The 25696-nt window shown below is 42.0% G+C and overlaps 1 protein-coding gene across 1 annotated transcript; it reads right to left on the bottom strand.

Moving 5' to 3' along the window:
* Positions 1-393: 393 nt before the first annotated feature.
* On the bottom strand, positions 394-15034 carry LOC146614417 (chloride anion exchanger-like). The gene is made up of 20 exons (XM_085375658.1): positions 14901-15034; positions 12974-13113; positions 12384-12494; positions 12140-12300; positions 10544-10708; positions 10319-10471; positions 9944-10026; positions 8939-9086; positions 8743-8856; positions 8075-8152; positions 7904-7999; positions 7690-7796; positions 7375-7444; positions 5802-5894; positions 5523-5618; positions 2012-2239; positions 1887-1941; positions 1620-1765; positions 1368-1427; positions 394-420 (listed from the first exon to the last, which is right to left on the bottom strand). Exons 1-20 carry the CDS (start codon positions 15032-15034, stop codon positions 394-396), a joined length of 2265 nt encoding a protein of 754 aa, XP_085231784.1.
* Between the last annotated feature and the right edge of the window lie 10662 nt (positions 15035-25696).

The following is a 25696-nucleotide window of genomic DNA, read 5'->3' as shown; positions in this document are numbered from 1 at the left end:
GATACTTATAACCATGCCCACTGCACTTTTAATGCATGTTATCTTTTGATGTTAACATGTAACAAAGTTAATGGATTAAAAAAGGCAACAAACAGCATTATTTAGAGAGTAAAAAAATTATTCCAGCATTTCAGTCAGTTTTAACTCTTGAAAGTAATGTTACCATTGCAAAGACATTCATCCTCACCATCATGAAAATGAAAATAAACATGTCAAATAAATTATACAGTAATTGTCTACAAATCTATATGATGTATACGATAAAAAAGCAATAGAATCAATGCAGTTTCATGCATTGCATTAAAAGCCACACACACACACACACACACACACACACGGTTGATAGGTTCATCTTCCTCGTCTTTGGTCGTCCTCATCATCGTCACTCTGAAGTTATAACTTTGTTTGTGTGGGTGAAGCCTGTGGGAGAAGAAGGAGCTGACGTTCAGTCACGTTCAGTCAATCTCATCTGTCATCAAAGCGACTTCCTGTCACAGTCCTGGGCCATTGTGACCCAGTGTTTTGAGTTTATTTTTATGTTTAAGTCCTTTAATTTTTCGAAGTTTATTTCTATCATTAGGTTGTCATTCTAGTTCTTTGTTATTAGATTCCCTTTGTGTCTTCACCCCTCTGTTACGTCTCCCTTGCCCGTCATGTGTTTCGTGTCTGCATGTCTTGTGTTGTCAAGTTCATGTTGTCATCTCTGTGTCTCATTATGTTTCCTGTTTTATTTTGGAGAGGTCTTGTGTTCCTGTGTTCATTGTGTTTAGTTTTTCTCTTCCACTGTGACGTCATTATGTTCATTGGTGTCAGCTGTTTCCCCATGTGTTTCCACTGACAGATCACATGACCGTTGTCCTCCATGATTTTTCTTCTTTATCTTGCAGCATCAAATTGAGGACCCCTATTATTTCGGGCTGTGTATTAGTTTTGGGGCGTACTTAGGTTTTCACAGTAGTTGTATAGTCCTGTGGAAACTTTCTTTTTCATGGGACTGCATGTGTTAGAAAGCTTATCAGTTATTAAATCAAAGACTTGTCTTGGTCATCAGGCTGCTGAAATGAGTTTTTATATATATATATTTTTAAATGACCAAGTTTAACTCATTCACTGCCATTGACGTCTATAGCCGTCAATTGCAGTGAATGAGTCAATGGATTTAACTCATTCACTGCCAATGGCTGGCAGTGAATGAGTTAAAGAAATAATAAAATTCTGTGGGGGTTTTTTCGTTTCAGAAGTTGGAAATAAATCATCGGATTTTATTTTTCTGCTTTTGGCTTCTGTATTGTAACCAGTAAAATAGATGAAAGTTATTTCTCAAAAACCACAAACACTGAAAAGCACAGTTTGAGACTGATACCTACATTTCTGTCTCTGCTCCTCAAATTGCCGGGCAGATGATGAATAGTGACTCCTGTCATTATCTGTAAAACAACATAAAGAACGTCAGATTCAATTTAGTTTCTTTTTTAAAATGTATTTATGGTCACAGCACAGTCGCCTCAAGGTGCTTTATGCTGTAAAAACCCTACATGTGTGTAATAGTATTGTGTACATATTTCCAACAGTAAGATGTCAAATACTCCCTGAATATTGTGTTTGTTGCTCTTCTTTACCTTCTCATAATCAGACTTTTTTGGAATAGGCTCCGGATGTTTCTCCAGGATGTGCAGCATGGCGTCATGCAGTGTCAGGTAGAACATTGAAGACTGAACTTCATCATCAAAGAAGCTACAATCATGGAGTTTCTCCAGGATGTAAGCTGCAGCAGAAGGTCCAAATATGGTAGACAAACATACAGCTGAGTATGTGGCAGGTGTTTAGGTTAGCATGGTAGGCTAACATGATTACTAAACTAATACAGACAATACGCTAGTACTTACGGTCACAGGCCACAATGTAGACCTCAACCTCAACTCGGATCAGCTCTTTCAGCAGCTGCAAAGAGAAATGAATTAAACAGAGCCAGAGCGAAACATCTGCTGCTGCTGCATGAATACAAACGCACTGCTCTGAGTCCCTTCAGTCCAGAGATGTCTAAGAAGGAGACGGCGGCAAAGTCCAGGACCAGGCTGTGAATCTCAACTCTGGGAACCGCAATGTTGGCCGGAAGCTCGGCGTTCCAGTCGATCCGGGCAGGAAAGTCTTTGAAGTCAGTCGGTTGGTCCAGCTCTTCCATGTTGCTCTCGTCCTCTGATTCATTTATGGGTCCACACGAGGTATTCAGGAGGCCGATCTGTAACAGCGAAATATGTTTTCTATGTCAGACTTCACCACACGGGAACACATTCCAGATGATGAATCCATAATGAGCCTTTCTGCTCTCGCACAAGACTCTCATGTTGTGACTGATCGAGCGAAGTTGTAGACGCGCTTTAAACCAGAGACAAACTCACACATTACAAAGCCGTATAAATATTAAACACGCTGTGTCCACTGGGCTGTTTCGTTTGTTAATGCTGTTTGTCGAGTTTTCGTTAACAATTTTTGTCGTCGTTTTATCTTTCGTTCGCACTCCTACGTATAGTGTGTAGCAAGAGCATGTGCTGCTGTCAGCTCCTCCTCCTATGCTCCTTCCAACCACACGATTGGTTCAGTATAATTGTTGTTGCCTTTCATGTTGTCCGTCGAAACATGGATGCAATGAGCTTACTGACTTTATATTGAACATATTTTATATCACAGTCGAGGAATGTTTTTGCACAATATTCATTTTTATTGTTTTATCACCAGGCTCTACCTCGTATCATATTCATGCAATCGCTCATGTCTCAGATAAGTGATGCTGGACCTTGTACTGTTTGTTGTACAAATGACACTGTCATTTTTCTCCACCAATTTTATATCATACCACTGCCAATACAACAGTCCTTTAATACCTCAGTGTGTGAAGAGGACTCTCCATTTACATGCACAAACTGGAGTCTATTAGATAGATATGATACAAACCACTGCAGCACAGTACCTGTAATACCTACAGCATGTTCTAATCGCTCTAATAGGATATTATGGTCGACAGTATCGAACGCTGCACTGAGGTCTAGCAGGACAAGCACAGAGATGAGTCCACTGTCAGAGGCCATAAGAAGATCATTTGTAACCTTCACTAAAGCTGTTTCTGTGCTGTGATGAGCTCTGAAACCTGACTGAAACTCTTCAAATAAACCTCTGCAGATGATCTGTTAGCTGTTTGACAACTACTCTTTCAAGGATGTTTGATATGAAAGGAAGGTTGGAGATTGGCCTATAATTAGCTAAGACTGCTGGGTCTAGAGATGCTTTTTGAGTAAAGGTTTAACTACAGCCAGCTTGAAGGCCTGTGGTACATAGCCGATTATTAGAGATAGGTTGATCATATTTAAGATCGAAGAATTAATTAATGGCAGGACTTCTTTGAGCAGTTTTGTAGGAATGGGGTCTAAAAGACAGGTTGATGGTTTGGAGGAAGTAATTATTGAAGTTAACTCAGAAAGATCAATTAGAGAAAAAGAGTCTAACTTAACATCAATGGTACTAAGAGTAGCTGTAGATAATATTACATCTGTGGGATGATTACTGGTAATTTTTTCTCTAATGATAAAAATTTTATTTGTGAAGAAGTTCATGAAGTCATTACTAGTTAACGTTAAAGGGATGGTTGGCTCAACAGAGCTCTGACTGTTTGTCAGCCTGGCTACAGAGCTGAAGAGAAACCTGGGGTTCTTATTTTCTTCAATCAGTGATGAATAGTAAGATGTTCTGGCTTTGTGGAGGGCTTTCTTATAAAGCAGCAAACTATTTCTCCAGGCTAAATGATGATCCTCTAAATTTGTGACACGCCATTTCCTCTCCAGATTACGAGTCATCTGCTTTAGGCTACGTGTTTGGGAATTATACCACGGAGTCAGGTAGATGATAACAAGTAAGACTGGTTTCTGAGTTTTACAGCTGGGGTGGACGAGGCTAAGCATCAGGCTTTCAAATGAATTAAAAGTCTGTCTGGGTCTTTGGTTGATTAATAGGCTGGTGTGAAAAATTGCTGCCACACCTCCCCCTCGGCCTGTGCTTCGAGGTTTCTGGTAGTTAGAATGACTCGGGGGTGTTGATTCATTTAAACTAACATAATCATCCTGCTGCAACCAGGTTTCTGTAAGGCAGAGTAAATCAATTTGTTGATCAATTATTAAGTCATGTACTAACAGAGACTTGGAGGAGAGAGACCTAATATTTAATAATCCACATTTCACTGTTTTACTCTGTGGTTCAGATGTGGATGCTGTATTGTAGGGCTGGGTATCGTCACTGATTTCTAGAATCGATTTGATTACGATTAGATTTGAATCGGGGAAATTTTTGCCTCAGACAGTCAGAAATATTATAATTCTGATCACTTATCAGTACATATATCTATATTTTTATATCTATTAAAGAAACCTGACACTTGTGAGACTTTATCAAAGGTGTGAGCATCACAGCAGGTGCCTTTGTGTCAAAGTAGCTGAAGATAAAACACAGAAAAATGTGACGGTGATTTTCCTGGTCTGGGTTTTTATAGCAGATGACCTTAAAAATATTGTGCAGTCAAAAACGAAGTGAAGCAGAGCAAAGTTACTGAGCTTTGATTAGAGACACAGCATTTTGCAATTTTGCATAATTTCAAAAAGTTTAAATTTGTTCAGTATTGAACAGCAGAAATGAGGCTTTCTTGTCAGAAGTAAGTAAAAAAAAAAACTAAAAACAAAAACAGCGGCCGACACCGTAGACTGCTGGGTAATAAGCAGGGGTGGGTTTTGATTATTGATTTAGAGAGAGCTCTACATGAAGTGTGATTTTTATCGTGGTGGAAGCAAAACAGCAAAAGTCAGAGGAAATTCGTGACAATGTTCATGTGAAGCGAAATGTGAAGCTAGTTTGGATCGTCTTTGGCTGCTGGTTCGGTCAATATTGTTTGGAAAGAGATCAAACCTGCAGCTTCAGAATCAGCGCAAAAAGGACGTAAACACAAAGCGCCCACTGACGCTTCAGAATCAGCGAGCTGTCGGCTTTCAGCCCCGACCGTGTCCGTGCCGTCGGGTGAGCTCGCTGATTCGGATGCGTTGGCTCCGCACTTTGTGTTTACGTCTTTGTGCAGAATCCGTGTTCCTGCTCTAAATCGTTTTGTTGCTGGTTTTTAGTTTGTTTTTTGTCTGTTTGGAAGCTGACACAGTCTCTATGGAGATGGATTTTTGGGGGGGTAGCAGGAGGAGAGAAGCTGCAGAGAGGCGTGTAAGACTGCAACTCTGCTTCCTGGTCCCAACTCTGGATAGTCATATTTTGGGGGGTTTAATAAATGTGTCTATATTTCTAGAAATGAGAGCTGCTGTTTTCTGTACATTTCTAAACATGCAGATTTACAGTGTTTACCTAAATTGAGTTGAAAGAGATGAGCAAGAAGCAAATGTTAATATTAAAAATGAGTAAATGAGGCTTCGTTGCCTTGTTAATGTGTCGACACAGGCAACATTTGTGCCGTTACTATCAAACCAAGCTCAGATACTCACAGATGTCCACTGCAACTTGCCCTTCTTCAGAAGTTTCCGTATCATCCTCACTGCTTTATTTCTCTTTCTCAACACCCGTAATGGGTTAAAGCCGACCTGGGAAGACATACAGTAAGTGTGTCATTTATCACAAGTAATCATAGGAGATAGTATCAGAGATGAGATTTTACTCCATCTATTTTATTGTCCTGTGAAGAATATGATGCTTTTTAAAAACTAAATTATCCAAACTGATGCTTTTATTCTTTAACAGCTCCATTAAAGGCAGATGTGACTTACAGCTTCCACCAGCTTGTTCCTGAAGAACTCAATGTTGGCAAAGAAGATTGGAGATGGGATCCTGAAGATCTTCACTCCTTCTGGCTCGTATATCTGCAAAGAGTTTTAAAGTACTGCAAAATCAAAATCAATGACTAGTTGTTCAAATCTCAATTTGAAAATCAGCTGGTAAACTGTCAGGTACATTTAGTATCAAAGCATCCACAAAAAGACCTTGCTTCTGCATTATTGGAGGACATAAATATCCAAACTTGGAAATACTCAAGAGCAAGAGCAGATGAAGGGGGACTCCATGGATTTTTCGATCGGGGCGCTCTGCACTCGGTCAGGTGGGTCCCAGCATCTTTGAGTTTATTTGGTGAGGTTGCTTTCCTATGTTAAACTCATGTTAAACTCATGTGTCATTTTAAAGTTAAGGGTGTAGTTGACTTATTTTGTATTACTTGTGAGATGTGTTAAGTTCTAGTATGATTATTAGTTTCTCTTGGTTGAGTTTTTAGTCAGGTTTGTGTTTCCTTTATGGGTCATTACTGTCTATGTAGGTTCTCCTGGTGCTCCGTGTTGTCAGGTGTACGTCCTTTCCTTGTTCCTGTTTTATTTAGTCTTGTGTTCCATGTTCAGTGTGTTTAGTTTAGTCTTCCTGTGGCGTTCAGCTGTGTTTCCAGGTGTTTCTACTTCCCTCATTACCCTTCTGTGTATTTAAGTCCTCTGTCTCTCTGTGTTCATTGTCGGGTCGTCTGTTTATCTCGTCAGGTCAGGTGTTTCATTGAGTTTAGTTTTGCTTTGCCTTGTTTTCTGTTTTGGCTATCAGCCTCAATAAAAGCCTCGCCTTTTGTTACAGCTCGTTCTCTCTCCCGTGCCTGCTTTTGGCTCCACACCGCAAACACGCCGGCCTGCCTGGCCCTGACACACTCTGAGGGAATGTAACTGCAATGTCTCCTAGCAGGCTGGCTATGAGATAATAAGGCATAAGCACTTCCTGTGAAAAGTTTGTTGTTTTTTAGTTGTAATTAGTAATACCGCTGCTTTTGTATTGGTCATTTTCAAGACAGTCAAGTGCTTAGTTATTACGTATCCTTTACGTTATATTTAAAAACAACACTCATTCACAGATACAGTGTAAATGAGGGTAAAGTCTCTCTCAGCACCTTTAATCGCCACTGCTTTCTCTGACTCTTATAGATCTTGAAATCACATGAAACTTGCTGAGTATGTACATTTTGTAAGTGAGCTGATTGCTCTACATGCATCATAGCCTCTAATAAAAGCCTTTGCACATTACAAATGTGCATTTGTCCTTTACATAAACATTCATTCAGAGTAAGGAAGGACTCACTGTGTTCATCATAAAATCATGACCCTCTGTATTTTATTCTTTAATAGCCTACTTAAAAGACTTGGTCACAGGTTTTCACCTCTAGTTTGATCATTATTTTAATTTGTATAATTACAAAACCATACATTTTGTTGTGGCCTGTAGAACTAATCCAAATGCCTGAGATAATATCCCAACAGCTGTGTAAATATTTGAAAGGTAAACTGAAGCCACCTGAGGGGCCACACGCTAACTCACGCTGATGTAGTCCTTTCGGTCTTTGTAGATATCGGTGCCCCTGATGTTGGCCAGCAGACTGCAGCGAGGACTGAAGCAAACAAGCAAACATGACATGCTAACACGCTCACAATGATGATGATACAACGATGACAGGTTTGATGTAAATTACTGTATCATTTACAAGAATCAGCGTCACGTGTTTGTACTCGCTGTCGGGGTCATTTATCTAACAGCTGACAGAAGAAAAGCCATCACTTTGAACCTCGTGACAATAGCGTGATGAAAGAACAACAGTAATCAGTTACATGATCACATTGTACACCAAATACTCACAACTGAGTCCTGAGGATGACACTGATCAGCTCCACACCGAGGCCGACAGCCAGTCCCAGATCCAGCCCCAGCAAGAAGGCACCGATGCAGCTAGCCAGCCACACCACCTTGTTGTGGTAAGAAACATGTTGTTTACTAACAAGGAGGCCACGTGTCCTTTCTTACAACATATAAACATGGTCTTTAAGAGTACTGAAAGTTTGTGAGGTCTTACACAGTCGGCTTTGTCCCTCCTCCACAGATATGGGATCTCTCTGAACTGCATCAGACTGCCCTTCAGGTTGACGATGATCACGGCGCCCAGCACGGACTGTTAAAGCAGAGGGCCAGAGATCGGCTTTCAGAGTATAGACAGCATGTCAGAGGCACAGGGAGGGGTACATACCTTTGGTAGGGGCTCCAGTAGGAATCCAATAGCCAATGTGACGATCATCACTATGACAGCTGACAGTAAACCAGCTACCTGGAAACGACAGAAGAGGCAGAGGATTGAAAAACCAACATGATGGAAATCAGATTCTGTTTGTGCTGATTTAAAAAGGACTTTATCAGATCAGTTGATTGATACACTTTCTCCTCTAAACACTAGAGGTCACTGTTGGCTGGCCTTTCTATTGGTCACTCGCTGTGAATTTAATGCATTTGTGCAACTGTAAGTCAGAGCGACGAGCCGCAGTGTCACAGGAACTGCTGTCAATTCATTTGCAGTTAATCACAGAGTCTCTATGAACGTGTATAAACAGAAGAGAATGACAGATTCTGTGACCTGATCTCATGCAGTTGGTCATATTTAAATGTTTTCCAGGGATTCAACAAATGAATTGTAGTGAAAAAGCAAAGATTTCATTATAAAGATTTTCATTGTAAAGATACTTCAAACGTTTGTGTCACGAAACTGGACTTCAGTTTCAATATTATTCAATACAGCTTTATTTATACAGCACCAAATCACAACAACAGTCACCTCACGGTGCTTTGTACTGTAAGGTCGACCCTACAATAATACAGAAAACCCTGCCTGACATGGACAGATCCGGGATCAGCTTAGTTTACCTGAGTTTTCCCTCCTGTGCTCTCCTGAACTGCACTCCTAGAAAGAGCTGTACTCGCTGCAAAAGACCTGAAGGAAGCTCCAAAGATGTTGCTGACTCCAAAGGCTATCAGCTCCTGTAGCCGGGTCACAGAGATAAGAAATCACACTGACGTCCTGACGCGACGTTAACCTACATGTGGCTGAGTTGTTACCCACCTGGTTTCCATCTATGGTGTAATCGTGTTTTATAGAATAAACCTTGGCCACAGAGAAGGCCACAGCAAAACCCACGATGGCTATAGGAAACGCTTCCACTGCCGTTTCTTGGAAGATCTGCGGGTTTGGGGCGACTGGCGCCTCGTACCTGAAACGGTACAAGTCTGTCAGATCATTGTGCCTCTAAACATGGACACGCTCAGGTGGATCAGCCACAAGTGATAAGAGGAACAATTCAGAGCCAGAACCCTTAGCTAAAGCGTAACATTATGTTACTGTTTCAAAATACAGGCTGATGGTTCTGGGTCACTGTGACCCAGCATTTTGACCTTCTTGTATTCTGGTAATATTTTGTATTATGGCTGATGTTCAGGGTCATTCATGGTCGTAGTTATTCTGAGTGTTCTTGTTTAGTTCTCGGACTATTCGGTTCCCCTTGTGTCTTTGTCCTCTGTGTCTCTCTCTCGTGTTCATGTCTGACTTGTCTCGGCTGTGTTCACTGTGTGTTTCCTCTTCTCTGGACGTTGTGCTGTGTGTTTAAGCCTGTTTAGTTCCATTACAAGTTTAGTTATTTTTGTATTTTCTGATGTTCAGCAATAAAGCTACCTGTTGAGTTTCTGTCTCGCCTCCACGAGTCTGCGTTTGGGTCCTCAAATCAAAAACATATTTAACTTTGGCCAAAGCAGAAAGAGACATAACACGTGTAAAGTTTGCATGTTGCATTTTAGAACTATGATGTTGTGGAAGTGGTTTGACCTCTCTTTGACTGCCTTTCTGATTTCACACTTTTACAGGCTCCAAAACAAACTGTTAGCTTTTAGCTATTATCACCTTATAAACGTCTTATGTACTTGTGAGTTATGCACAGTGTCAGGATATTAAAACCACAGTATAATATTACAGGGGAAGTTTGTCATTGATAACTCCTGCTGCTGATGTTCTGACTCTTTTCCAGCAAAGATAAAATAATCGACAGGTTTCACTGTGAGCTTGATGTATTCTTACCCTTTTGGTATATAACCAACAACATCAATGCCATATCTTGTCTTAAAGTCGAATGCATATGAAACTCCACATGCAATAACAGTCTGTGAAAGAAATGACAAATGATTATTCACAGCTATTTACTCTTTTAAATACAAAAGTCAGAGAGCATTTATTAACTGCAGGTGTCAACCTGTGACCGGTATCTCTCGCTGAAATCTTTTTCCGGCCCATAAATGAACATTACTCACTTTAATGAGTGTTATTCACCTGCTGAGTGCAGTCGTTACAGTGAAGAGCCAAAACCAGCGTAATAAATATCAGTGTTGTTGTTTGTGGAACCAACAAGCCTTCAAAGAGATGCAAAAATGTCAGGAGTCGTGCAGTGTTGCTCACCATGACGACCTCTATGGGGATCGGCACAGGCAGCTTGGATTTAAATCGCTCATTTATCTCCTTTACGATGAACACCACCACCATGATCACGATGGAGATCACCACATCACACACATTGGTGGAGGTGATCTTGTTAAAGATGATCTCCAAGGTCTGAAGAATGAAACCAGCAGATGAACAACCTGTTGGATGAACAGAGCAAGCTTCAAGCTGGCCTGTACTTACATATATGAGTGACAGAGGCCCGCTGATCCCTGGAACTTCCAGCCCCAACACAAACTTGAGCTGCGACACCAGAATGTGGATCGCAGCAGCTGTGGTGAAACCTGACACAAGTGTGTCGGAAAGGTACATGACAACGAAGCCCACCTGCAGAACGCCCATCGCAAGCTGCCAGAGACAGGAGTCACAAACAGATTCAGTCATTGAGGCTGAAAAACCCAACATGATAAACAAAATAGTGTATTATTAAACTGCGAGTTACCAGAAAAAGAAAAACGGTTTTTTGAATTTCTTTTAGGAATGAAAACCCTGTGACGTCCCTCTGTGTACGACTACATCAAGGTTAACAACAGCTGTTCATCTGAATGTGCTGCTTTGATTAGCAGACAGCAGCATATATGTCATGATCTGGTTTTCACATCCGTAACATAAATAGCTAAACACAGTAAAAGTACCTCTCTGTGTGATTAGTATTACAAAAATACCCTTAAAGTACCGATAAGAGTCCACGTGGGACCAATGAATGTTTACATTGTCAACTGCAGTCCTCTCAACAGTTATAAAAGCAACTGCCAGTTTTCTGTAAATCACATAATTGATGAAGTGATCTACTAAGCATCATACTTTACATATAACTTTCCCTAAAGCACAGCTGTCAGAGCACACAGCAGGAAACAGCGAGGGAGTGCGAGCCTCTGCCTGCTCACTCTCTGGGCAGTTTGCTTTCAAGAGAATAATGCTGTATTTTTCATTTATAACTGTAGTTTGTAGTGCAGTGAAAAATCTGATTTTGTGTAGCATGACAGATCCTGTCTTTGATTACACAATTGTTGCGCAGGAGTAACATGAATAACTTGAGTTTATTACATAACTACTTTCTAACTACTGTAACTGGGCTGCTTATTGTTCCTGCCATCACTTTCTCTAAAGACTTGAAAGAAAGGCGGACGTGAAATGTAAGAGTGAGATTCTAGGTCAAATATGACATGATCATATATCCTCATTGCTCTGTGACTCTCGCTGCAGGTAATAACTGCTCTTGTATGGAGCTCATCTTATCCCACCTCAGTCCAAAGCTAACAAACCCAAACGTAGTAAGTCCATCTATGAGCGCCTCTCATGCTCACTGACTGGGATTTAGGTTTGTTTCACCTATTCCAAAAAAAGAGCACAGCCTTCTTGGTGCGTCCAGCTAACCTTCGCCTTAAACGGATAAATGTGAGAGTACAGTCAATATTCTCATGACTTTTAAAATGTCAACCTACTTTTCAGTCCGTCAGTGTTTTCATGCTAACACTATTATGCTACATTTGCTGCTCAATAGTATTTTTTGATGGAAAGATGGAGCGAAGTGTGCTCCTTTGAAAGCCAGAGCTCACAAATGAAGTTGTGATGAACGGCTCTCAAGGAGCCTTATTAAGAAGGACGAAACACAACATCTTTTTTCTGTCAAGGACACAAAGCTTTTTGTTGTTTCCACATCACAAACGTATGTTTGAGATCCTACAGGTTTGTGTTTGATCCTCAGAAAGCATGCTTGTTGACAAGGTGACTCAGTGTCGACTAGAGCAACTTATTGGCTGTGGCGAGCCGATTCACCTGCATGACGCCGGCAAGGAAGGTGACAGAAGAGGCCACCAGCACTCTCTGCTCGTCTCTGGTCAGGCCTTCAAACCCCGTGATGTTGAACGCCGGCCCCTCGTCTGGGACCAGCCTGGTGACCGCCGAGCCAATCATCAGACAGAGCACTGGAAACGGACCTTCGGGGAGACAGGAGGATGGCAGATATACTTACACTCTAACATTTAGAGAGCAGCTACATAGAAATGGACGATGGCCTTACCCACTGAGATGTGTCTGGAGGTGCCGAGGAAAAAGTAGATGATAACAGGGAAGAAGGCGGAGAAGAGCCCATACCAGGGTGGCAGAGAGGCCAACAAACAGTAGGCCAGCCCTGCAAGACAGAAACACCAGTTGAGTAAATCTCTGGGCTCTCAATAAGTAAGTAAAGTACACAAACCCGTCCTCCTAATTTCTTTTTACATCTATACTGTTACGATGTCACCTCCACTCACCTGCTGCTGAGGAGCAGCCAATTAAAAGAAAGCTGCTAAAGGTTTCAAAGGGCTGCACCAACATGCAAATTGATCTATAAATTTAATGTTTTCCTTTTTCTGAATGTTTTAGATGATATTGTGTCTCCATTAAAATGAGCAAAATCATCAAGCGATGAAATGGTTATTTCCTCATTTCCAAGCTGCTGTTAAGCACACTCACTATCGTTTAAACAGCTCAGATAAGAGCGCAGAGGTTCTCACAGCTGTCTGTTATCACAGGTTATCACAGTTAGTCAGATAGGGCCCAAGCTGCACAGTCATTATTGTTATCATTACTTCACAGAGTTCAGAGGCTGTAACTTTCTGTGATACTCACCTTGCAGCACAGCCACCAGTCCAGTGCTGACACCGGACACGATGTCACCCAGCAGCCATTCTTTGAATCGGTACGCTTTCATCCAGCCGATGACTGGGAGAAGAGACAGAGCCGTGCTCTTGGCTCGTTTCGCGTCACATCTGAAACGATAATGAACCAAAACCAGAGTAACCACTTTTTACATTTATGCTTCACAAGATTATTTAAACTGATTAAAGTGTACAAACATCGATCAGTTTAAGTCCTGCGTTTGTTTGTTCTTTTTAAAGATATGAAAAATATATTCTGCACAGCAGGAGAAACGTCTTCAATGAGCTCCACCCTGCCCAATTACGACTTTTGAATTAGTTAATATCACAGAAATACTAATAACTATATAAAGTGAACACATTATTTTTATTTAGATCTGCGCTGTCTTAAGATAAATCCATCCACATAGTTACACCCACATTATCCTGTAGAAAGCACAGGCCTGCCAGCGTTTCACCAAAACACCCGCTACATCTCATTTTTAACGTTTTAGACATCAGTGACAATCTTAATGTCAGACGAGTGCTGATCTGCGTCGCGGCTGGACTGGGACAAAAACATCGACCGTGACATATTTGGTCCGACTGGCCCGACGTGATCACCCAATAAACACATAATGTATTTCTATATAAAGGGAGAGAGAGACTGTCATGGATGCATCATGTACGGATGTAACTCTGTTTAGAACTCGTGCTGTCAACCAGAGGCTGCGAGGGCTGCGTGTTGCTGGTGCAGCAGCACCGACAGCTGACATGTCCGGTAATCTCACACATTCTGCTTTATCTATTTTTACTTAGTTTTTCTCTCTTTGCTTTTCTGCTCAACTTTCTCGCCTCTCGTGTGTGCGCACAGAGGGGAGGGCCCGGCTGCGGTAAGAGGCTCGATTAGCCAATCCGGTGTCGGTGATGAAACTGGACTAACGCTGCCTGTGCGTGTGCGTGTAGGGTCAAAATAATAAGAATCTGGATTTTTCAAAAATGTTCAGACTTGAAACTACAGTAAAATTGATATTGTGTACCTGTGTAGTCTAACGTCACGCTGAGTATCAAAGCATTAAAGCACCATTAATATAAAGATAGACAAACACAGCAAACAGCAGGATTAGGGCCACATTAAGAAAAAAGATTAGTGATCATTTCGAGTTTAAAGATGAAAATCTATTTTGAGATAAAATGGTGAAATGTGGTTGTTTCAAGACAAGCTGCCCTCCACCCTCGGCAAAATGTATACTGTAGACAGTATCACTGAGAGTGAAATCGCACGTCTCTGTTAGCACATGAACACTGTGTGGTGATGGCGCAGGAAAAAGCTCGGAAGGGAAAAACACACAAACTTGGAAGAAAACGAAACAGGTGACAGTGGACCGATGATAGCGGTGGTTACACCCTCGTGCAATAAAGAAGATGCATGTTGTAACACAAGACACGATAAGACAGCTGATCAAGTTCTTTCACAAGACATTTTGTAGATGTTAGAGGAGCTGCGAGTCTCCACATTCCCACCGTTTCCCTCAAAATACTATTTCATGTTTAATCTCAAAATGTTGACTTTAATCTAATAGAGATGAAGCGCCTTGAGGCGACTGTTGTTGCTGTGCTATACAAATACATTTGAATTGAATTCAATCTCAAAATTAAACTTAATACTTGTCTTACATAACACATAATGTTTTTGTATCAGGTAAAGTGTCTCGTCAGACCTTAATCACTATAAACGTAACCTGTGTAAACTGAGCCAAACAAGCTTGAACCTTTGTTGATGGAAATGAGAGCAGCTGCTGCTGAATCACCACAGTTCATCAAACCTTTGCAGAGTCGTCGTTTGGAACGTAGGTTTGCATCCAGTGATCACAGGAACCAAACAGAAAACACAGCAAACAGTCTGACATGTTGCTTACGTGAAATATTGCTTGATGTGGTCCAGCATAGTTTTGCGGTGCCTGTAGATCTTTTCATGGTCCTGAGCGAAGGACTCCTCCGAGTACAGCGGCCTGGTCACTACGTACTGCTGAGCTGCCGGGCGCATCATCATCTCCTTTGCTGCTTCCTCTCTGTGTGGCTCTGAGGTCCATTAATCACATCAGGTTAGCAAAAGGATCCCGTCCTTCCTTTGAACATCACTTATCAAAGCACATTAACAGAAAACAGCAAAGGTCCAGACCCCCAAATACAAGACAGAGCACATAAGGCAGGTCAGAGCGTGCGTCGTCCCAGAGGGTGAGATTGTCAGGTTGAAGAAACACCAGAGAAGTTTGGTTTGAGTGTTAGCAGTCCTCACTTCCCCACAGCTCCCTCTTTACTTTCCAACACGTACGTATATGCAGAGCAGCTCGTCCTACATACCTGAGAGCGTCCCAGTCTGTGTCGAAGCTTCCGCCGTCTCTTCCTCCTGCTCCAGATCCTGGAAATCAACTGGGGTCTCAGACGCTCGTGCCACCAATAAATACCATCTCTCCCACTTATCACAACTGTAATTATTAACAGCAGTGACGATGATGTCATTCTTTCAAGTAGGATTACAAATGCTGGATGTCTGACGTACCCTTGACCTTTGTTCTCACTGATAACCTGCAACTTTTAGTAGCTCGAGGATGTGGACAGCACAAACAGGATAAGATAAAACTCAAGTAGCATGTTAGGAGGGGACACGGCTTTAAAGGTTGTTTGTGCCGTTGTGCACCTGGTGTGTGTGCTGCAGGAAGCAGGTTTGTCAGTATCAGTATCAGTATCTGATTTTATCTACTGTTCTGATTTTATCTGTTTTGATTTTATATACTGTTTTGTTTGTTTGTTTGTTTGTTTGTTTGTTAATTAGTTAGTTAGTTTATTTGCTTGTTTTATTCAATTTTAAATCATGCTTTTTATTTGTTCTTGTTTCTAATGTCTCTGTAAAGCACTTTGAATCACCTTGTTGTTGAATTGTGCTATACAAATAAACTTGCCTTGCCTTGCCTTGCCTTGCCTAAAAAGTTAAACCACGCCCACACTGTGGCATTAAAGTTAAACATGTTCACATGTGTGCAGCTTTAAGTCAGCAGGGATGGAGAGTCATTATAAACTGGGTTAGAAATTACAATGAAACCGCTTTTCTTCATGAATGTGTGCATGACCAACATGGCTCAGTCCAGTCTTTGTTATGCCACATCATGCTGAATGATCAGCCACAGTGCAGTGGTCAAAACCCTCTGAATTACAATCACTTTCCACTCTTTGGGCCTTATTTCTATCAGGAGACAAAACTGAAGAGTCGCCGTTGGTTGTTTAAGTTCACAACCAATGACCACATCGGTTGTGAACATTATAAATTCACATAACGGGTGCAAAGAGTTTTAAGGCGATATTTTAGAAAGTACGACACAGCTGATGTACATGAGTAAAAAACACCACAAAACCTTTCTGCACCTGTTTCTTGTTTTTCAGTCATTAAAGACGCTGAATATTCGTCCCACCACGTAGAAAGAAATCATTGCACTTCATGCTCCTGATTGGTGCATTTCAGCAGGACAATGTGAACTGGGCCTCACAGCAGAAGGGCCTGTGTGCTGATCTGAATCAGACTCATCAAATCAGTTCACAGATGTTTCCTGACTGCTGTTAAAAGAACGCTACGCACTGGTAAACGTGGCCTTGTAACAACTTTTAAAGATGTTTTCCTTCCAGCAAATTCCAAATGACCCTGTGATCTTGTTAAAATGGGACATAAACATTCAACATGTCTTCCATTGTAAATAAAACGGGTTTATTTTTCATTTCCATTTCACACAGCATGTGAACGTCTGTAGAATCGGCGTTGTGGTTTGTTTTAATCGTCAAGTCAAGAAGGTTTGATTTCCTCACACATGTGTCCACGGTATTTCTCAAACTGTGCTAAGCAGTGATGTGTTCTGCTTGTTTCAAATGTCGTTGAATGTCCAGTCATTTATATCATAATTGTGCTGAAAGACAAGCTGTTTCTAATGATGATAAACTAGATTTGTAACTTGTGAAAGAAGAACGTGGTGGAAAAAGTCATAAATGGCCTGCCTGCTGCTTTATGTGCTCCTTATCTGTTGCTTATCACTCATAAGATAACAGCAGCGACAAATAAGGTGTAAATGTTGTGTCAGTCCGGTCTTTGTTGCAGACTCATAGTATTGTCCCACAATAAACAAACACCAGTGAATAAAACACTGTGTGCTTGATTTAGTGCTGCTGATAAAAGATGGAGACGATGTTCATGCAGAGAAAAGGCCTCTGTACTGATTGAAATACTATCATTTTATTTCCTTCATTTAAAAGTCGTATTGATGAGGCCTGACATGCTGCTCTGTGTACAGCTAATGAGCCCTTCTGACTGCAGCTGGCCTCTCTGATGATCTGATCAGGGTCTCTGCACTGAGCCACTGTCTTGTTTTAAACCAGAGGTGATCACGCTCCAGAGGCTGTCGTGTCTAAACTTTGGAGCAGCTTGCTGCAGCTTCAAAACTCATTTCCATGGTTCAGCTTCTCTTGAATCTTTTGCCCATCGGCCTTGTATGTGTGCAGGAGTGGGTAGTAATGAATGAAGGTTTGCATCTGCACATATAAATATGCACTTTTTAAAATCCAAACTGTTAAACATTGTGTAAAAAAGTGCTACATGAATAGTTAATTTTACTACCACCCGAGACATCTCCAGTAGGACAAGATGATGTACCTGGAGCAGTAAAAGCAAAGAGTTTGGATACTGTAGTCGACGCGAGGTCTGTATCTGACAAGCCAAAAGCTGAACTGAGCGTTCTTTATCTCAGTTTCATTTTCTCTGGAAAGGGTTCAATCAAAATTAAACAAATAAGCCTGAAGATGTCGACATAACAATCTGGTGTGTGCTTGTAAAATCAGAGTCCTAGCACCTAATCTTCTAAGGTGCGTGAAAAACAGAAAACCTGAAAAGTTAGATATGTGCTGACACCAGTCCAATGTTTGGAACATGTCATGGTACGAATAAAGTCTTACTGTCAGGGCTGTGTGTGCGGGCAGGTGCAGATGTGGATCCAAATGCAGGACTCTGAGGGAAATGTGACTGAAAACCACAGCTTTTATTGCTGCCACGAAACAGAAACAGGAGCACACAGGCAGGATCTGAGGAAAACACAGGGCCAATATACACAGGGTGGTAACCAGGGAGTGAGCAACAGGAGGGAGACACAGCTGGGAGAAACTGGACTAACGAGACAGGGGAGCAGCAGAGCTGAATCACATGAGACACAGACCTTCACAATAAAACAGGAAACAAGAAACCACTAAACAAGGACGCAGACAGAATATAACACATGAAACTCGAACTATAAAAACATGAGACACAACCAAGGAACAAATCCTTAAACGTGAATAAGCAGAAACCTGTAATAATGGTCAACAATGCATCCGAATAAGAATACAATCAACATTAAACCAAACACGAGAACTCAAAACACTGACCCAGAGCCGTGACTCTTATTGTCACATTTTAGTGAGCAGGTATCTCCTGTATGTTTCTGTCCAGTAGACTTTGAGTCCTGCAGTGTTTGGGCAACAGTGTCTGCTCTGACACTGCAAAGCCACAGGTTTGTTGTGGGACTTACTGCTAAACCTAATCAAGTACTGCTGGTGCTGTAAGTTAACCAGAGAGCTGAAATTACAAACATGAAACTAAAACAACAGGAAACTCGGCTCTCTTTCGTCACATTTTGTCAAAATGTGCATCGAAAGAGTCCAGAGTCGGGAAAAGTCCCAGTTTCTCAGTTTTAATAAACACTTTAAAGTGAGTAGAATAAAATACCTAATACTTACACGACACTTTCATTTCAGAAGGAACAGTGAGCCCTCCATCTTTGGTTTAGATTTGAGTATTAGGAGACGCAGACATACAGACACCTTTGTGCTTTCAGTTTGTCCTGGATTAATTAAATGCATTGTGGGAGCGCAGCGGCATTTTCGGGGTCTACGAGTCAAAACAAACACACTGTGTTGGAACGACGATTACAAGATGCTTAAAAGCAGCTCAAAAGAGAACGGACTGCATAGAGACCGATTTCGTTCAGAGGCGAAGCGGCGGTACTTGCAGAAAATAGCCTGCATTGGAAATGTGGACCCGTATGAAATACGGCCGTGGAGTAAAAACCCTGAAGACCAACCACTATTGACGTAGCCTGACATATTCTCGTACCTTATCTGTGGAGTCAGCGCGTACAAGTCGTCATTCAAACAAAGGTAAGTCAGCTCGAGTACTGCGAGTGAAATGCGTTTGATTTCCATCCGAACATTCACATTAGTGCAGCATAAATTCATTCATGAGGGGAAATTACAGTGAGAACATGTGGAGGCTGTTAGAGGGATAACATAGTGAGTTCAGTGCATTGATGAGACACTGTCCTGAAGGATTTAGTTATTCTTTATGGTTAAAGAAATTGCAATGATTTATTAATGTTTATTATAAATAATTCTAATTATACATCTTGCGTCAATATTTGTATCTTGAGTCACTAAAAATACATTTTATTTTAGTTTTATACATTGATTAATGACCTGCAGAATCTCCTTATCATATTAAGTGATTCATAATTGTCACTTTATGCTTTCTCCATCTCTACAGTGATGACATCCTTGCATTACATACTTTAGGTTCATTTTCTGCAGGCAGGTTTCTGACAGAGAACAGGCAGGTTTACACTATAACCTGCAGCGATGGACACATAAAGAAATGAAAAATGACATGTATGTGCTAACTTTCTAAACACTTTGTTACATTTATGATAAAGTAGATTAAACACATTTGTGTCGGCCTTGGCTCATAGTTCTTGTCTTTAAATGAACTTTGTCTGTGTGTGTTTCAGGTCCTGCACTCTCAAAGACTGAATGAACCAGCATTGCAGCCATGGGTCACTGTGAGCATCACAGGGAAGGTTGAAGCCGCCCGCTGCACCTGCATGGCCGGAGTCGCAGAGACCTGCACCCACGTCGCTGCTCTTCTGTTTAAAGTAGAAGCAACAGTGTTGATCCGTGGCACAAGGACTGTTACAGATGAACCTGCATACTGGGTTTTGCTGGGTAATGTCACCAAGATACAGCCAGAGGTTGGCCATAAGATAGACTTCTCCTCTTCAGCTGCCCAAAAAAGGCTCTTGATCAAAACATTCACAGACCATCTGTAGTGACAGGTAAAAGGAGCCGTCCTCAAAAAAGAAAAACCCCACCTGCTACTGTGGAGGAGTCGTCACTGCTATAATGCCATCATGTTTTATCTAGGGGTCTAGATTTATGCCTGTAGTGCACTGCCGTGTAAATAATTTGCATTTACTGAATATGTACTGACTGAGTCCCGCTGTTCAAAAGTTGAATAAAGAAACAAACTAATTTTTGCCTCTTTTTTTAAAATTAAAATCACTTCATAGAACATCACATCAGTTACAATGATGATGTCATTTATAGTTTACAAATGACAAAATGTTTACACAAAATCATGACAGTGTTTACATGATATCACCCACTACTAACATTACTTTATTTACTGTGTCTTTTGAAAAAATACAGCTATTTATACAGCAAAAGACTAAAGAATATTTAACAGGAGCAGGTTTCATTTTCCCTGGTTTTATTATCACTGTTCACCAAACGCAGCAAACCTTCACCATCTTATCCAGGAGGGTCACCTCTTCACCCTCACATGGAAGAAGTAATCTGATTGGCATGGTGGTACGTTTGAAGCAGGTCCCTCGTGTAGCGCTGGAACTCAGTCACGATGTTTCATCCATTTCATCGGCTGGTTTGCTGCAATAATGCCAAATAATTAGCAACTCTATAAATAGAAGGTAGTTCTGCAAAATCACTCAGTAGGATGTTTGTTCTAATTTGCTATGAGCTCAGAGCGCATAGAAAATAAAACTAATAGGCTATAAAGATATGAACATATTTAGAACTTACCGGAATGAAAATGTCTGGAGCACCAACAGATATTTGGAGATGGAAGAGAACTGCACGTCAGCTCGTCTCACAGCTGCTATCCAGGCTGGACGCCTTCGTTTGGTAACATCGATACACGAGCTGCCTCATGTTGCTTCCAGGTTGGGGAAGAATGAAAAGACAAACCCTTTTCGAGCTTATTCTCTTGCCGGTCGTGCGATCGAACATTGCAGCCGACCACACAGCAAGAACGAACCATGGCTGTTGTGTGTGCCTTCGCTCCTTTTTCGCTTGCGCTTTGTTTCGACCCCCAAAATGGCGGATCGGGCCAAAATCATGGGACTAAAGTCATCTCACTGTGGTAATGTAAATATAATATGGCCAATATTATATGTATTGTCAGATTATTATGATATATATATATATATATATTACAGCAGTGAGCTTGAACTCTGGGTCAGAGATTCAAGTTGCAGTTATTTATATTTCCTATCACCTTAAATCTTCACTCAAAGACAAGTATCTGTGACAGTGTATCTACAGATGTATTATACATAAGAGACAAATATTGTTTGTTTAATATGTTAGAATTATTACATTTGGCTCAATGCTTACATATATGAGTACATGATGACAATAATCACGACCCCACAGAGCGGGACATTCGCTTCAGCCGAAAATCTTAGAGGCGACCCAGAAAGCTGCAGGAAGAGCAATGACACATCCGGCAGCAGTTAAACCTACTTTAAGTAGGTTTAGACCCCACGAACCAGGCGATTCTCTTTCTGTTGTCTCTTGTTCATGTACCGCTGGGCGCTGAAGATTTTCCACGGTTTGTCTGAGTTCTGCCATCTCTTGCCTCAATTGTGCGTTTCCTTGCCCGAGTTGTGTGTTTTCTTGATAGAGTTGTATGTAGTTTTCACTGAGTTGTGCGTTTGCTTGACTGAGTTGTGTGTTTTCTCCACTGACTTGTCCGATATATTGACTGAATTCTATGCACGTTTCACTGAGTTGTATGTGTTCTTCCCTGAGTTCCTCTATCGTACGCTGCAGTGGGTCTAACTGATCACCGTTTCCCTGTGACATTTCTTTAAAGGTTTAAAGCTCAAAAGTGTCAAAAAAGTTAAATCTCTGAATGATTTAAATGCAAAGGTCAGCTTTGTCTAAACTGTTAAAGGACCTCCTCTATTTAAGGACTTAGTGAGTGTAGCAGAGAATGTGATGTCGCCGTGACGTCACAATGACCGTTCATTGATCTGAGCATGCTCAGAATGATCCACAGCGCTCCTTTGATCCTTTGATCTTCTCGAACGATCATTGTGACGTCACGGTGACATCACAATGAACACACATGCATCAACATTACAATGAGCGGGTAGAGGGAGGTTTGGAGTCTTCTCTCACCCCCGTTCTCTGCGACCTGCTGGAGCAGGGGGGCTAGGACTAGGAGGAGGAGTTGGCTGTCCGACTGCGGTCTGGAGTGTGGAGCCTTCCTGCTGCTGCGGAGTCGGGGCGATCTGCCTCCCCCCACCGCAGGGAAAAGGGAAACACCACCTGGGTCTGGGTGCAGTTCCCCCCTCCAGGGGCAAGGGCACCTAGACCCGGTTTGTAGAGTACGCTTGGGGAGTGTGATCGTGTGTACAACGTCTCTTTATGTCTGTCTCCACGTTGGTTGAGTGTGGAGTAAGTGCATATGAGAGCATGAGGGTGGGAATGGATGTTTGTATCTGTGTGTGCCTGTATGTCTGTGTCTATATGTCAGGTTGGGTGTCAGGCGCCACCTCTCTGGGGACATCTCAGGCCCTCCAAGGTTTGGAGGCCTATCTCCCCCTACCACCACTTCCCCTGCCAGTGGCGGACCCCCTCAGAGATCGGTGCGTTGGTGGTTCTTTGTGTCCGGGGATGGGCGTCCAGGTACACACCGGCTCACTCCTTGGCGGCCGCTTATCGGGGCCTGGAGCCTGGGGCTCGCTCGGGCCACTTCGGAGGTGGGGTGCCCCCGGCCTCTCGGCCTGGGGCTCGGTCACTCAGGCGCAGCTGGCTGCCGGCGGAGCTCACGGGTGCGTCACTGCAACTCCCCCTGGCTTCTGCTCCGCGGCAGCTGAGTGAGCCCTCATCTGGGACTCTCCTCAGCTCTTTCTGGGACAGTGGCGCAGCTGCCCCTCTGTTGGTCTTCCTTGGTCTCTTGTGTTCTGGGGGCCTCTGGATGTCTGGAGTTTTGATCTCCTCCACACCTGCTTCACGCCCTGGAGGACGGGGCTGTGGCCCCCCCACACCCTCTAGCAGATCATTACATGAAGGAACCTTTTAAAAAAACAAGCGCGTCCATGCTCACAGGTGTACACACGGGTGATCACACCCACAAACTACACCCTTTTTGGCTCCTACCTCAAAGCACACTGTGTTCTGTTGATCTTATGTGCTGCACAATAATGTTTAACATTTAGTATTTACTGTCATATTCCCATATATCATTGTGATGTTGTTTATTCTATTACTCTTGTTCTCTTCTGCTTGTTTTCTTTTTTCTTTCTCAGCAGGTGATCCAGGTGATTGATATATGCATTTTTTTTCTCTGCCCGTTCTGTTGGTTTTTGTCTTTTGCCCTTCTCCCCCGTCCCTCTTCTCAGCTGTTTCTCTTTCCCTCTTTCTTTCTCCCCTTCTTTCCCCCAGTCAAGTCTGTCCCATATTCATTAAGTGAAAATAAAATAAACAATAAAAGGTGAATCAAATGGACCATTACGGCAAGGCTGGGATGGTCAGTTTGGTAAAGTAAATCCGTTGGGCATCTTTCTTTGCCTTTAGACAACAATTCTGATGCAAAAGAGCCAAACGGGACAGGCCAAGAAAAAAAAAAGAAAAAAAAAAGAAGAAAGAAGATCAAAGGATCATCGTGATGTCACAGGGACATCACATTCTCTGCCACACCCACCAAGTCTATAAATAGAGAGGTCGTTTAACAGTTTACATCAGAAAGAGCCAGTTGTTTTAGACAAAGCTGACCTTAGACAAAGCTGACCTTTGCATTTAAATCATTCAGAGATTTAACTTTTTTGAGCTTTAAACCTCCAAAGAAATGTCACAGGGAACGTCGAATAATCCATCTGGAAGCAGAGATCAGTCAGACCCAGTGCAGCGTACGGCAGTTGAAATTCTACAAATTGTTGTTAGTCAAAACTTAGACATCGCTGCATTAAACACACGCCTCACGGAAGAAAACAGACATCACAGGCAAGAGATCATTCAAATCAATCAAGAAAACGCACAAGTCAATCGAGAAAACATAGAACTTGGGCAAGTGATCACACGCCTCACGGAAGAAAACAGACATCACAGGCAAGAGATCATTCAACTCAATAGAGACAACGCACAAGTCAATCGAGAATACATGGAACTTGGGCAAGTGATCACACGACTCAGGCAACAGAACGAAGAACTGAGGCAAGAGAGAAGACGACTCTGTGAAGAGATCAGACAACTCAGGGAAAGGAACGAAGAACTCACAAATGTCGGAGGGTTCATTGTTCTCTACAGCTGCTTTCTGGGTCGCCTCTAAGATTTTTGGCTGAAGAGAATGTCCCGCTCTGTGGGGTCATGATTATTATCATTATTATCATCATCCACATTTGTTACCAGGCAAACATCCATAGCACAGGGCACACGGCCTTTATTTCCTTTCTTAAACAATCATGTAAAATATGTGTTAAATTGTATATATATAAGCAATCCTTCCAGCTTGAACTTTGCTCCATTGATCAGTCGGACTCGCGCCGACTGTAGCTTCAAACCCTTAGAGCAGGCTGTACCTGCTGCGGAGACTCAGGTCGTTTGGGGTGGAGGGCCCACTCCTGAAGACCTTCTATGACTCTGTGGTGGCTTCTGCTATCTTTTATGGTGTGGTCTGCTGGGGCGGCAGCATCTCTGCTGGGGACAGGAAGAGACTGAACAGGGTGATCCGTAGGGCCAGCTCTGTTCTAGGATGCCCTCTGGACCCAGTGGAGGTGGTGAGTGACAGGAGAACGGCGGCTAAGCTGTCATCCCTGTTGGACAACGTCTCCCACCCCATGCAGCAGACTGTGACAGCACTGAGCAGCTCCTTCAGTGGGAGACTGCGGCACCCACGGTGTGGGATGGAGAGATTTCGCAGGTCTTTCCTCCCCACTGCTGTCAGACTCCACAACAAAGACTTTAACTGAACAAACACACACATCCACACATGTGCAATAATACTAAGTGCAATAATCTTTTCTGGCATCGTTGTATTTTTACTCAGTTGTATATAGCATTCGTATTCTATTTTTATCTTATTGTATATTTTTATTCTATTTTATTCTACTGTATATAGTATATTATTTTATTCTATTCTGTACAGCTGTGTACTGTATTTATTCTTATTGTATTCTAATTTTTGCATCATAACTTTTGCACTGTCCACTTCCTGCTGTGACAAAACAAATTTCCCACGTGTGGGACTAATAAAGGTTATCTTATCTTAATTAACTTCAACCCTTTACTCAGCACAAAAAGCAATATATATGTGTATATAAGATTATAGTGTAGTTATACCAACACCTGAAATACAGACTTTAATATAACATCATCGGTTTCAATAAATGTGTCAATGAAATAGTAATAATGATGAATCATAAGTGATGCCACAGTAATAATACTGATTATGAATAGTAACATAGATTATGAATATAAAATAATATTTCATCCCGACACCTTATAGGTGTTATGTTGGTAAAATCTGGGAACTAAATGGGCCCCAACTAGGCAAAGTACATAGAAATCC

The sequence above is a fragment of the Diplotaxodon limnothrissa genome, linkage group LG17 (genome assembly GCF_057381915.1).
Source record: "Diplotaxodon limnothrissa isolate DT_005_m linkage group LG17, D_limnothrissa_male_GT1.1, whole genome shotgun sequence".
Classification (NCBI taxonomy): Eukaryota; Metazoa; Chordata; class Actinopteri; order Cichliformes; family Cichlidae; genus Diplotaxodon; species Diplotaxodon limnothrissa.
The sequence above is the reverse complement of the archived record's forward strand: the minus strand, read 5'-3'. Positions and strand labels throughout refer to the sequence as shown.

Coding starts and splice junctions, on each gene's coding strand:
- LOC146614417 (XM_085375658.1), bottom strand. CDS start 15,034: ATGATGATGCGCCCGGCAGCTCAGCAGTACGTAGTGACCAGGCCGCTG. Junction 9,087..9,943: donor GTTGGTTATATACCAAAAGG/GTAAGAATACAT, acceptor GTACCGTTTCAG/GTACGAGGCGCCAGTCGCCC. Junction 5,619..5,801: donor GGAACAAGCTGGTGGAAGCT/GTAAGTCACATC, acceptor ATGTCTTCCCAG/GTCGGCTTTAACCCATTACG.